This window comes from Micropterus dolomieu, linkage group LG06 (genome assembly GCF_021292245.1).
Source record: "Micropterus dolomieu isolate WLL.071019.BEF.003 ecotype Adirondacks linkage group LG06, ASM2129224v1, whole genome shotgun sequence".
NCBI lineage: Eukaryota > Metazoa > Chordata > Actinopteri > Centrarchiformes > Centrarchidae > Micropterus > Micropterus dolomieu.
The window spans coordinates 21,882,880-21,896,990 of NC_060155.1; the positions used below are offsets into that span (position 1 = coordinate 21,882,880).

General features: G+C 41.1%; 1 protein-coding gene across 1 annotated transcript; it reads left to right on the top strand.

Moving 5' to 3' along the window:
- Positions 1 to 675: 675 nt before the first annotated feature.
- On the top strand, positions 676 to 11,599 carry LOC123972607 (angiopoietin-related protein 1-like). Its single transcript, XM_046052150.1, has 5 exons — positions 676 to 940; positions 4,839 to 5,677; positions 7,027 to 7,220; positions 8,344 to 8,614; positions 9,196 to 11,599. Exons 2-5 carry the CDS (start codon positions 4,876 to 4,878, stop codon positions 9,381 to 9,383), a joined length of 1,455 nt encoding a protein of 484 aa, XP_045908106.1. The 5' UTR covers positions 676 to 940; positions 4,839 to 4,875; the 3' UTR covers positions 9,384 to 11,599.
- Positions 11,600 to 14,111: the final 2,512 nt, after the last annotated feature.

Below are 14,111 nucleotides of genomic sequence, written 5' to 3' on the forward strand. Positions count from 1 at the left end.
TGCTCATAAGAAAATCTGTCCTCCCCCATGCTTAAGTATGTCTCCCCACACAGAGAATCCCCATGCATCAAAGCCTGTCCTTCCTCCTCAATCCAAAACATTTAGCTGAGGGGCGTTCTTTTTGTCTGCAAAGCCCTCTGCAGATTGTCCTCATAACCAAATAAACACAGCTGCCAATAACTCTTAGGATTGCTGCAAGAGACACACACATCCCAAATACGGAGCAAACACAAGAGAAACACTCACATCCAAAACATACTTGTGCAAAAGCTACTGGATCGACAGAATTACCCAGTCATTAGGTTAGAGCTGATAGGAAACAGCTTTGTGAGGAGGAGTAAGTAGAGTATGAGAAATAGAAGTAAAATGAATCAAGCTGATAGATGTGTGTGTGTGTGTGTGTGTGTGTGTGTGTGTGTGTGTGTGTGTGTGTGAAAGAAAAAAAGAGAGTTTATGTCGATGTCATCAACTTTTACAAGATAAATAGCGTGTGGGAGACAACATAATGTTGTAAACAAGGCCTTCATGACAGCTAGACTAATTTTGAGTGTCTTCACCACTCTTGTTGACTCCCAGCCAACCTGATTCACCGCTTAGTTTTTCATTAGTGGTGAAACCTTATATTAGGAGGAGTCTTTCTTTTCTTCCTAAACTTTAGAGGAGGAAGGCAGGGCCAAGCCTTCCCCCTGCTCAAACTACATAGAAAATCACACCATCAGCCTCCCTCTTTCTGTAAATGCACCCTCTACTGTTCTCCTAGTGGACAGTGTTTCCTTTGCCATAGCTGTGTGCAGGCCTTCATTCTCAATGAGAGCAAAGACAGAGGGTGACTGAGAGTGAGAGGAGGAGAATGGAGAGCATAAACCTGGATAGGAAACACGACTGAGACACCAAGCTGGGTCTTACCTGCACCTCCTGGACCACTGACTCCCTGACACAGGTAAGATATTTATTTTCTCATTTCTATGATCAGGTTATTTATTTGTATATAAAATCTTTTTTTATGATTCGGAAAGTATACATTTTCAGTCATCACTATGAATAATAAAATGCAATTTACTGATTAAAGTAAATGTAATATAGAACAATACAGTCAGATCAACATTTTAGATGACAGTGGGGTCCTCCAGACATCTGTGACTCTTCATAAATTGCTATGGAAAAACCATTTGAACATTTTAAAGTAGTTAATATTTGTTTAATATGTAATATTTGAAATGTACACATAGTATAAACCCACAATCATATTCACCATGTACAAAGCTCATGCATCATCTCAGCAGACAGACCTAAGCAGTGGCACCATCATAATAACTGTGGGCAAATTAGCACAATCTGCTTGCCCAGAGCTAAAGCCACAACAAAGTTTGCCTGGAAAAATGGGAATTTCTGATTTGTAATATATTCATGTTGTGTGTTGAAATAAAGTTGGAGAGCAATTAGGGGCACGCAAAGGCGGTATTCCCAGGGATAAGCTTTCTAATGGTTTAAATGTCAAAGAAAATCTTTTAATTGGGGAGCTTACCATTAGACAGTTAGAGCTCAGTGGCACCACTTAGAGTCAGTGGGCCGATTGGCAGGGTCCTCATGTTGCTCTGAGCTGGGAAAAACCAGCCACCGCAAAGTTTGACCTGTCTGGTTGAAAGGACTGCATTAATATAGATGAGGTGGCTGGATCTGGTCAGGTCTGGCTCTGAGCGAGGAGAGGAGAAAATACCCGTTTAATAAGTCAACAAAAAAACATGGCTGCTGCGGTTGACTTGATGAAGACCAGCAGGGTGTGAACGACAGAGAGAAACCTGGTGGTAATAACTGGCAGATGAGATTCACAGCCCTGGCTGAGGAGCCTCTGTGTAAACACTGTCACTTCTGTCAGGCCAGAGCCTGTGAGATTCATATTGTGGGGCTGGAGACTTGCAGACGGGCCAATTGCTGAGACCGAGCTATTGAAGGGGATGACCTGTGATTACGGAAAGACAGGAAAAAGTCCTCTCTGGTAATAATAACTGCCTGACAGTGCCAAGGTGTTTCTGAGCTCTGACATATGGCCCGTTTCCCTTAAAGTGCCTTTTCCTTTGCCCTCAAATGAGTTATAATCTATGACAAAACAAACTGCAGCTTGTTCCTATGTTAAAGCTAAAATACAGGCTTTGGGCGTTTTCTTGTGCTGCTGAACTTTTAAGCAATTTATTAAAAATTAATGTTGGCTAAGACACTTTCTTTCTGTCAATAAGCCATTGTGCTTCATGAAAACACAAACACTTGATATCATATATTTCCCTTGAGACAAGCATGTTTTTTTCCTTTGACAATGATAAAAGGGCACTATTCTGCTACAGCAGCAGTTTGAGCTTAGGTAATGCTCTGGGATCTGTCCCATTAACTGTGGTTAAGACTCTTCACTGCAACTAAACATCAAGAGGAGACCACAGAAATGATTCAAAGATTCTGCTGTCTGTGTCTTGGACTCATTTAGCATTCAGCTCCTTTGGCATCTGTTAAAATCCTCTGCAGAGTTGTTTTGATGAGCGCTGATATGAAGTGGGTCATACTGTGTGGCTGTCTAAAGTGTTGGATGAAGGTTACTTACCCTCCTTGGCCATATCCACCAGACTGCCTTCTGGTTGGATTTGGCCCGAGTGCCAAAATCTGAAAAAAGCCTGAACTTGGCACACCATTAGCCCCACTTCCAGATCCAAGCCTCGCTATTGAATATGGAAGGAGGGTTCTTTCACTTAGCATTCATTTTTGAACCTCACCTACCCCTGCTCCATTCGTTGTGCTGTCAAAACCAATAAGATCAAAACATAAGCTTCCCTTCCAAAAATAGACTCCAGAAAACATTACTCACAAATCAGGGATTCCTGCTCCCTGCTGCCTCTCAAACACATCAGTTTCTTTTATTCCTCACCAAATTCAAATGTATCTGTTTGTACCAGCCAGGCAGAAAAGGCAGAAGTTAAAATGAGTCAGTGAGGCCTAATGATAACCACCTGCTTTTGCTCATAACTAATATGCACCATCTAACACCTCAGTGATTCACTTTCATCCATGGCCACATTAAACAGATTTTCTGCCAACTATTTCATGCTTTTGTCAGATTCAGAAGTTAACTCTCCACACGAGCCAGTGCAGGTACGCTTAAAAGCTATTGTGGAGGTGCACGGAAGGTCTGAGCCAGGAGATCTACAGAAATATGAAAAACAGATCCCAGTACTTGCACACACCCAGACACATGATACAGATGTGGTAAGGGCCGTAATGAAGGAGAACCCATGAGGGAATGCATTGAAAACATAAGCTAGGATAATAGATTTGTGGTGGGTGGGTGGCACTGCTCTTACTCCACCAGAAGAGTACCAGAAGACACATCTTGCCAAGGGCAGAACTGTCTGCAGTACTTGATGTGTCAAACCAGCTGTGTCTTTGCCACAGTCTGCTAGTTTTCACAGTTTCCATTTTCATGCTCACTTACTTCATAATAAAGCAAGACTCTTGTGTTGAGTCTTGACTAGAAGCTTTCTCCTGTATCATACCAGCAAAAGCTCCATTACTGCTTAAAATGTTCAAGCACAGTGGTTATATTGGATTAGAGTAGAAAAGAAAACATCTGGTAGGAAATTGAATAAGAAGTACAAAATGAAACTTCTTTATAGAGACTTGGACCAAATTAAAGACTCAGTGGGGTAATATTCAATATTTTCTTATTGTCAACAAGGCCAATGAAAAGACCACAGCCAACAATGAATTAATCCTTCTGACAAGTACTGTCTGTGTAGCCAAAGCTTGATATGGCATAATCGTCTGAGCCATAAAATAGACCTTCACCATACAAAAACTAATAAAAACCCAACATTGAGCCATACTATTGCGCTGGGTGACATCTTCCTTTGTTATGATGACCTTGGGCACTGTAGTTTATTTTGAGAAAAATCCATTCGTGGGCTGTCAATTCCCCTAACCCACCAAATTAATAGTAATAGTAATCTGTGGTTGAAAATAGTCCTCAACAAATGCATAACTTACTTCTCTTTAAGTAACTTTTGCTAAAGATTACAGTGCCCAGCTGTTTCAGGAAATTACTGTGCTTAATTTAACTATACTAAGAGTGTGCGGCCATGCTAGTGACTGTGAGGCTGGACTGCAGTGCTTTGAGCCCAATACTAGCATCAGCATGCTAACATGCTCCCAATGGCAACATGCTGACGTTTGCCATGTCCATAATCATAGTTTTGCATGGTAACATTTGTTAATTAATACAAAACACAAAGTACACCCGGGCTGAATATCATTAGTTGTGCAAGTATTTAGTTATAAACAAAAATTTTGGACAAATTAAAATGCTGACCTGATGATGGAGCCATATGAAAAGTGAGGGATCACCGGAGTGATTAGCAGTCATCCCCTGGGAACCATGAAAGTCATGGCATTCCTTCCAGTTGTTGTTGAGATATTTTACTCTGTACCAAGTAGTGTACCAACTGCCCCACAGAGTGACAGTGCCAACCCTAAAGCCATTTAATTTAAAAGATCTTCGGTAGGAACCATTGAACCACTAAAGGCAGGGTAGGGAATTTGAAAAGCTGTGAGAGATGGAGTAATATATGTCTGTGAAGATTCTCAGTCATCCAGGTCATAGTTATCCAATGAAGGTTAAAGTCAAGGGCAACTGGACTTGGTGTCCAGTTGCCCTTGACTTTAACCTTCACCGGATGGAGTAATATATTATTGTTTTTGGTCTTTTTATGGGATTTATTGACAATACATATAATATAGTATAACACCAACCTTTGCTTTAAATAAAATGGTCGGTCTATACTTCTCATTCCTTTTTATAGATCTTTAGCTTGTTTGGTGATAAAGAGTGGAGGAACCATGGGACCCGGAACATGGAGCCTATTTATTCTGCTTGGTCTGTCTTTCTGGAGCAACAGCCAAGCCCTCACCAAGAACCCAATCTTCTCCCGGATACGAAGGGCTCCAGAGGCCACCGGAGAAGGCAAGAAGTGCTCCTACACCTTCCTGGTCCCTGAGCAGAAGATAACAGGACCCATCTGTGCCGCCCGCGGTTATTCAACTGACAAGGACCGAGTGACACGTCTGGATGTAGCTGCGGTGCGTGACCTCCTGTCAAAGCAGCGTCGAGAGGTGGAGACTTTGAAGCTTGTGGTGGATGTGGACGGCAATTTGGTGAATGAGATGAAGCTGTTGAGGAAAGAGAGCAGGAACATGAACTCCAGAGTGACCCAGCTCTACATGCAGCTTCTGCATGAGATCATCAGGAAGAGGGACAACTCACTGGAGCTGGCACAGCTGGAGACACGCATCCTCAATGCCACCTCAGAGTCACTGCGCTTGACCTCCAGGTACAGGGAACTGGAGGCCAAATACGCAGCTCTGTCTGCAGTAGTGAACAACCAGTCAGTGCTGATTGGGGCACTGGAGGAACGTTGTATGCAGGTGTACAGCCGCAGGCATGAGCAGTCACCTCTGGGACCTCCACTTGTGCAGGTGGTGCCTGAGAACATTCCTGTTAATGTGCCACGTTTCACCAATGAGATCCAAAGGGACAACACCCGAGGGTTTGCAAGAGAAAGAGGCTCTCGCTCTGGGCCGTCACCCACAAGTGGCACCCTGGAAGTTCAGAAACCTCCACAGAGAAACTTCAGTGCTGAAGGTGAGTGAGAGAATTAATTAGTGAGTGATCCATCCATCCATCCATCCATTCATCCATCTTTTCATTCATTTATTAATTGATTCAGTCATGACAATCCAAAACAGTCATAGTAAAATGTATAGTAGTCATGATTTTGCAGGCCAACCATAACAAAATAATAATCACTGACTTTTGAATACAGCTGGACCAGTGCCCTCATTTCAAAGGTTAAAGTTTTGCAAATTCAGCTGGAACTCTGCTCCCCGTTCAACAGAAAGAACACAAACCAGGATGGAAATTAAAATGTTGTAACGTCTCAGTGGAGGCAGGGGACTTAAAGCAAAGCAAAGAAAGACCTAACCAATGCGATGTCGCTCATCAACAGAAATTCCTGACACATTAGGTTGCCCTCACCCAAGAATAATAAAGTGTGTAGGATTTCAGTGCAGCTGTGTATGTAAACGATCCTTTACAAGACTGTTCCATTGCATGTGAGACGTAGACAAAACCCAGGCTGGCCTGATAGACTCCTGCAAACCACAAACTAGAGGCACTTCTGGTATACTTTATGAAGTGAATGGGCTATACCTTTACATTATTATTATTATTATTATATTAATAGCCAGGAGAGGGTTACTCAACCTTAAAATAAACTCACTGCTACATGTGCAATTAATTAAAAATCTCGTAATGAGAATGTTGAATTACCTTGAGAAAAGGCAGATGTTAGTCTCTTGACCTCAAATGAATGCAAGTAATTTCTAATTAAAGTAACTTAATTTGCCTCATTTTCCTCTGCTGTTGTGGGAGTACATAGTAAACATCTTTGCGGACCTGGATAAATGTGTTTTATATTACCACATTTAGTGACTACATACGCATTCAAAACTGAGTTAAGACTAGTCTTTTTTACAGAGCATGTTTAACCAAAAACCTTTTTTATATCATGAAAATGTGTAATTATTGAGGTAAAAACCAAACAGCAGTGACTGCACCCTAGCTAGGCTAGCCTGAGGGCAGTCACAGCTAGCCATAGCTAAAGTTAATTTCCCAACTTTCTATGACCTGTTTTCTGTAACTGTATAATCAATTGTAATGCAACAACATTTTTGTAATTGAGATTGTTATACCACATAAAAAAGGCACTAAATCTTATCATAATGGAGGAGGAGTAACACCAGATAAAGTAGTTCTGCTAAAAGCTAACAAGCCTAGATGGGGATGAAGGTTGGTGTAATTATTCTTAAAAAACACATTTGATAATGTTACTTATTAAGCGTTACACACTTTGTTACACACTTTGTCTCATTTCCAGCTTATTCCTGTCTTTATTACCACCACCCTCCCTCTCTTATTGATCTTTCCTTCAGGCCCGTTTAGAGACTGTCTCGAGGCGCAGGAAGCTGGCCATAGCATCAGCGGCATGTACCTGATCAAACCAGACGAAGCAGAGAGGCCAGTGCAGGCCTGGTGTGAACAGGATATAGACAACGGGGGCTGGACCGTGATCCAGAGCAGGAGAGACGGATCCGTGAACTTCTTTAGGAACTGGGATAACTACAAGGTGATGACAATGACACTTCCCCTGCCATGTCTGTCTTATTTTTCTCTCTCCTCCCTTGAGCCAACAAGAATATTCATCCAGACACTGCAGGGGTGCCGTTATATGACCCATCTAGAGAAACCATCATGGGGTCTTTGGGAGTATTTCCTGGGCCAGAATCCTTGTGTTTTCACTTACTGTAAAATATAATGCCCTGTCAGCAGCACTATTCATCCAAGGTCATTTGGTTTGAGATTCCTATTATGAAACATTAGATGGCCCACTAGGAAGGTATGTTCCACAGCTCAATCCGCAGGCGCTTCTTTCCAAAACCGCTTCTACTATGCTGCCTTCCTGGATGAATGGCTGGTTGGCTTACTACACCACACCATATAGCCCCCCTCATCAAAGAGAGGGGAGCTAATATGGTGTGTGAGAATGCGATAGCGTACATCGCTGCTGGCAGCCTCGGTGATCCAGTGTTCCATTCTGCCCGGCCAGGTTTGTGCATGTCTTACTGGAAGCTAAATTGCTCTCTTCAACATTGATTTGCCTCTGCGCTCTCCCACAAAGCCACCACATGTACACACACACAGCACCAGAGAGGAGGCCCCGAACTGAAACCCTACATCATTCATCATCTGCTGGCTCACCCAGCCAATCCACAATCACAGACCTCAAACTCCTCTACCAAGTGAAGTGTTCTGGAGGCACATGGCCAGACGTAGATTGCTCGCGGTTATTCAACACAAGTGGCCAGTTTCGCTATTAGCCGTGATCCAAGAGATCTGCAGGGTTTGAGTGATGAACCAGCATTCTGTAGATGCATGCTTGTTTTCTTGCTTAAACTCTACAACATGTCTTTCTTAGGAACTTCAAAGATAGGGTGGCATTGTTTTGCCACAATTCTTTCTTCTTTTGAAGTTTTGTAGTTTGTCTTAACTACAGAACCATGACCAAAACGTCATCAAAAAGAAAATTCTCGTTTGTTCTGTTACAATCCTGCAGCCTCATCCACAACGAGGTTTTATGTTCCTAAACAATTCTCATGTTTCTAAACTCCTCTGGCTACCACATAAAAAACAATGCCCATTATTATCTGTAATCTTTCTCTAAAGTTCCTTTTAATCTTCTTTTGACTCAGAGCGGCTTTGGCAACATAGATGGAGAACATTGGCTTGGTCTGGAAGGCATCTACAACCTGGGGAGGCAGGGGGACTACAAGCTGCTGGTGGAGCTGGAGGACTGGATGAACAAAAAGGTCTACGCTCAGTACAGCAGCTTCCATCTAGAGCCTGAGAGCGAGGGTTTCCGCCTGCGCTTGGGCACCTACCAGGGCAACGCTGGGGACTCCCTGAGCAGTCACAACGGCAAACAGTTCACTACCCTGGATCGAGATAAGGATGCCTTCTCAGGTAGATGAACATGTGCTCGTGTAGCATATAGTCCTGTATAAGTGTATCATGATATTTTATTGAAATTCAAAGCATCTTTTAAAATATTGAGACCTCAGAATTATAGGGTTCTACCTGTTTTTGAGATATAAAGCTTTAAAGTTTTCACATCCTCTATAGCAAAAGTGATATACAGTAAAGTTAAATTTTATATTTATTTAAGGTAGGTAATTTTATTTAAGGTAGTCTAATAAAGAAATATAACACATTCTTGAAATGGGGTTTTCTCGAACTAGTGCATATTAGATTGACCATCAAGTGAAGACCAATTGAACGAGCATCAGTTCCATGTTGACTAGAATCCCACAATGCCTTATGAAGCAATTCCCTTGCATCCCATTGACAATAGATTGGGATGATTTTCTGTGTATCGCTGTGAGCATGTCAGTAGCTCTTGGCTTGCAAACACTGTGAAATTCAGCAACTTACCACTTTCTCCAAAAATGTGTATGACTTTGTGCCAGACACTTGAAGGCAAGGCTGCAAAACTATAAAAAATACACTTCCTCACAGAACTAATCATCACCCCTTTCCCACAACAGGTAACTGTGCCCATTTCCATAAAGGAGGCTGGTGGTACAACGCTTGTGGCCAAGCCAATCTTAACGGTGTCTGGTACACCGGAGGCGTCTACCGGAGCAAATTCCAGGATGGTATCTTCTGGGCCGACTATGGCGGAGGCTTCTACTCCATGAAGTCGGTCCGTATGATGATCAGGCCCATAGACTGAGGAGCTACTGTAAGCTGGGCTGGTCCAGGGGTAGCTACAAACACCAGGGCAAACTTGAATCTCATTCTATATTGTGACTATGCATGTCATCAGAAACTGGTTGATTCTAGATAAAAGAATGACACCAATGGAGATTAAAAACCATCAATAGTGACTTGAACTGCCTCCCATAACAGACATGGACTCTGCGTGAACATTGTTCACTTTGTATCATGTTAGATGCACACAGAGAGATATAGGGGATATTACTATTTATAGTAAGCCATACAGACACAAATACATATGATGGTGAAGCTAAATTAAGAATAATTGTCTGTCTGATTAAGAGACCACAGTGTTTTCCTCATTACTAGGTCACTTCATGGAGAGGAGGCGCCACATCCTAACTTCACTGGTATTGATTTCATTCATAAGCTTTAGAGTCACAGGATCTAAATGCAGCTCTTCCTACCTCGCCAAGATAAACGTGTGGGGGAAACATTCATATATGGTATTTAACTTGTGCTATAGTTGCTGGGAGCTGGAAAATACATTTTGTTAAAACCTGTACAAATTTATTCAGACTCTGCACCACTTGCACATCTGAAAAGACCAACACCTTAAGGAGGTGGAGAAAGGAAGGTGATTTAAATACATGTTTTATGTACACTTGACTACACAAAACAAACAGTACAGATTTTAATTTTTCTCCATACACTTAAGATTACCTTTAAACTATATGTTCAACTACTTTGCCCAAGTGCAGATGAACAGAAACGATAATTTATGTGTACAATTAACTTATCATAACAGTGAAAAGGGCCAGGTGTCCTGATGGAACAGGAAATAATCCTACAGAAAATAGAACTAATATCCTCCACTGTATATATGACAATCATTCTTAAAGTGTGCTTGCACGTATGGAAATTGCTGTTATATGTTTTTGTCATTTGGCTGTTGATTAAATTTCAGTATGACTTGGAAAAACAAGCATTTTACGGAGGGGGAAAAAAAGAATTACGTCCTGTTTTGAGTGGTTTTCGAGCACGAAAAATATGCCGACCAAGCGTTGAGAGTTCTAGGCAACGAGAAACACATTGCCAAAAACCAGACAGGATGGAGAAAGAAAAAGAGAGGAGGGAGGAGGGAGAGGAGGGGATGAACTGGGATGGATTCAATCCAAATTTCCAAGTTATCCCCCCTGTCCTTTTTAAAAACAGAAAAATTTACATTCTTTCCACACTAAAGTGCTTGAATGGTATGTTTTCGAAAAATATCTTTCATTGACAAAGTCATGGGTGCCTGCACTCTGTAATCACCGGTATGGAAGGAAAGCGGCATCCTTTTGGGGAAACTATCCCAGAGGAAAGGGGAGCCGGGGGTTTTGAAGTGGTGGGTTTGCTTTGCTTTGAACAGCACTGCATCCAAAAGTCTCTGGTCTCTGAACCCAAAATAGACTCTCATATTGTGTTGTTTTTCTTATTGACCACAATGACCCTCACACCCATCTCTTTAACAAACTTTTATAAAGCAGCAAAACACGGTCAAACCCAGCTGGACATGGAAACATCTTTATGAACATGTAAAAAATGTGGCATCTAATAAAAACGGCATTATAATGTTAAAATTAAACAGCAATAAAAGCTGAAACCAATGAGTCACAATACTTGGCAGAACAATGTTACACAACTAACAGTCAATAAATGAAGAACATTTAAGGTCACATCAAGAGACAGTCTTGTTCATTCAGATTCAAAGGAACTTCTTTCATGTCCCATTGATTTATACTATTAACCAAGTCATAATTAGTGCATGACTTGTTAATTTTTTTTGTTTCAAATGTATCTTGTGGGCATGAGTCATGCAGATGAAATGTTTTTGTGACTAATTCAAACAGACACTATACTACTTAACGGATGCCAAGGGATGTTTTCCCGACTTTAATTATCAAGCATACTTGCGTTTAACAATAAGAGTTATCTCAAATGTGCAGGGCTGTGTGTACTTTGTGTTGGCACGAAAAAGTTGTGAGGAGACAGATGAATAATACGCTGAGACATCTCGTTTCAAGTGGTGACACATTTCTGTGGATGACTAGGTGAGGGCATGTCATCAATTCAAGTCTGGCTCACAACCTAAACTACACTGTCTATTCTTTTTGTTTGACTGTCCAACAAAGCACAATGAAAACCTTTATACCTTAAATTTGTCACATCATAAACATCAAACTTCTGTTTCCTGAGTGTAATCCTTTCATTCATAGTCGTACATGTATGTGTTATTTTTTATTTTAAAGGAATAGACTTAGGAATAGACATTTTTCCCTCTTTTTTCTGAGTTAGATGAGAAGATCACTCTCCTTTCTGTACTGTAAACATCAAGCTACAGCCAGCAGCAAATTAGCTTAGTTTAGCACAAAAGCCAGAAGAGTTATCTATGCTAATATGTGCATACACTAGGATTAGATTTATACCTAAAAGAATAGTTTGACATTTTGGGAAATGTGCTTATTTTATTTCTTCCCAAGAGAAAAACTGGACAATTGATTGATATCACTCACGGTTAACTTGCTTTAGCATAAAGCCTGGAACCAGAACCAGCTAGCCTGTCTCTGTCCAAAGTTTAAAAGATCACCCTACTAGCACCTCTAAAGTTCCTTAATTAACCTTTATATATCTTGTCCATATAGAAAACAAAATGTAAAAATGACAAATTGTGGTTTTATGGGTAGCCTATCCAAGTACAGACCATTTACCATTTACAAATGAATTATAATGTGTTAATTAGTTAGCTTTAGATGTAATGGTTGGTGGATTTTTTAAACATTGGACAGAGCCAGGTCAGCTGTTTCCCCCTGTTTTTAGTCTTTATGCTGACATAAGCTAACCGGAATGAGGGACATAAACCAAAATAAATTATTAAATATGCCAGTAAATGCAACCAAAATAATTTAAAAAATAAATAGACATTATCCATTTCCCCAAACTTTTTTCATTTCTGTGTTTTCTTTTTACATTTATATATACATTTCAGCTTCATTATTCAAACAAGGGTGGGGGCTCATTTAAGATGCGTCATGGGGTCTACTTTTTGCCTATTGGTTGATCAACATCAGACTGCATGGATCCACTTTTCATGCCTTGCTCACACACCGGTGGCCACTGAGACAGGTAGATAGACTGTAAATAAATAAAGTAAATAAAGAGGGTATTAATATAAAAGTAAATAAATACAAAAGCAAATTAAAACAGAAATATCAATTTATGTCACATTTATAAATGAATTGCCTACATTTATTTTTATATTATTGTTGGTGCATTTAATGGCATGTTATTTTTTTATTTTGGCAGTTTCAGTCCTCCATAAACAAGTTGCTGGTTTTAACTTAATATTTAGCGTACAGAAATGATAGTGGTCCTGATCTTTTCAACTCACTGTCGGCAAGAAAGCAAATAAGTGCATTTCCGAAAATGTCAAACTATTAATTAAAGCACAAATACAATATAAGTGTATATAGGCCTTTACGAGAATGTCTCCCTTCAACCCAGACAATCCTTTTTCTGTACACAGATGAAAAGGTCAAGGGCAGACTCAGACACTCTCTTCCAAGAGTTTTTTTGAACAGCTAGCCATCTGTGCACACTTCCAACACTGATTTGTGAAAGGGGCCACCTTCCTGTCGCAAGTCTGTCTCTCCAACGGTAAGCCTAATAACCCCACAGACTGCCAGTGTGAGATGCTCCGTCACCACAGGAGCTGTAACTGCAGTCTTCCAATAACTCTGCCCACCACACACTGAACCCTCACATTTTAAATAGCCTCGTGGGGCTATGGAAATGCATGATGAGACCACGAAAACCAAACTCCTGTGCAGTCAGACGTCGGAACAGAGGAGGTGACATCCTTGGCTCTGGCAAGGGGACCACACTCAGGCCTTTACCGCCTCGAATACCTGGCCAACAGACTGGGGATGGCCAAGCACTGCTGCAGTGTGGTCCTCTGAGAACTGCTGCAGGTTTCAGAGGTGAAAGCCCTCTTTGTCACTGAGTGAAGCATCGATGTCTGTGAATTTCACCACCAAAATGGCACCAGGCTCGGAAGATTTCTGAAAGAAGCTGGCTCTACTGCTGTTTGCTGAAAGACATCTGCTGTTGGGGGAATGTCCGTGAGAGTGACTCATTAGCCCTCAAAAACTCAGTTAGTGTCAACCAGCAAATCAACAGACAGGATGTGGGGCTGTTTTCTTTGAAAATAAGCACCATGACTAATTTTTGCCCTTACTGGGACATTTAAACAACTCCATAATTAAGTCCGTTCCTAAGTGCCCTTTTGATTTAAAGCTTAACAGACACTTGTTTAAGATGGATGATCATTTGGAGGGACCTGGGAAGGCTCACTGAGCTGCAAGCAGCTGCAGTTTCCACTCTCCCTTATTAGTCTAAAATATACAGTAGACTGATATTTCACTTAGCTTTGAAGCACACAAGCGAGTTCTGAGATGGTGGAATCTAGATTTATTTTAATGAGGGTTTTTTTGATAGAAAGAACTCAATCTAAGCACAGATCGCAACCCAGATATAACAAACACAGGAACATTTGAGCCATGAGAAGTGGGCTCCTTGGATTTCAGCTGCCTATTATCAGAAATGTTGTCTGTGAAATACATCTATTAGTGACCAAAAATTCAGATGGTTTTCATTGTTCATGTGGTTGGAATGAAAAGCGTGTTTATTCTAGACTCAAACCGAG

What these genes read in the sequence shown, in the direction of transcription:
- LOC123972607 (XM_046052150.1), top strand. Translation starts at nt 4,876, where the DNA reads ATGGGACCCGGAACATGGAGCCTATTTATTCTGCTTGGTCTGTCTTTC. An exon ending in GAGAAACTTCAGTGCTGAAG is followed by an intron (nt 5,678 to 7,026) that starts GTGAGTGAGAGA and finishes TCTTTCCTTCAG; the next exon opens with GCCCGTTTAGAGACTGTCTC. An exon ending in GGAACTGGGATAACTACAAG is followed by an intron (nt 7,221 to 8,343) that starts GTGATGACAATG and finishes CTTTTGACTCAG; the next exon opens with AGCGGCTTTGGCAACATAGA.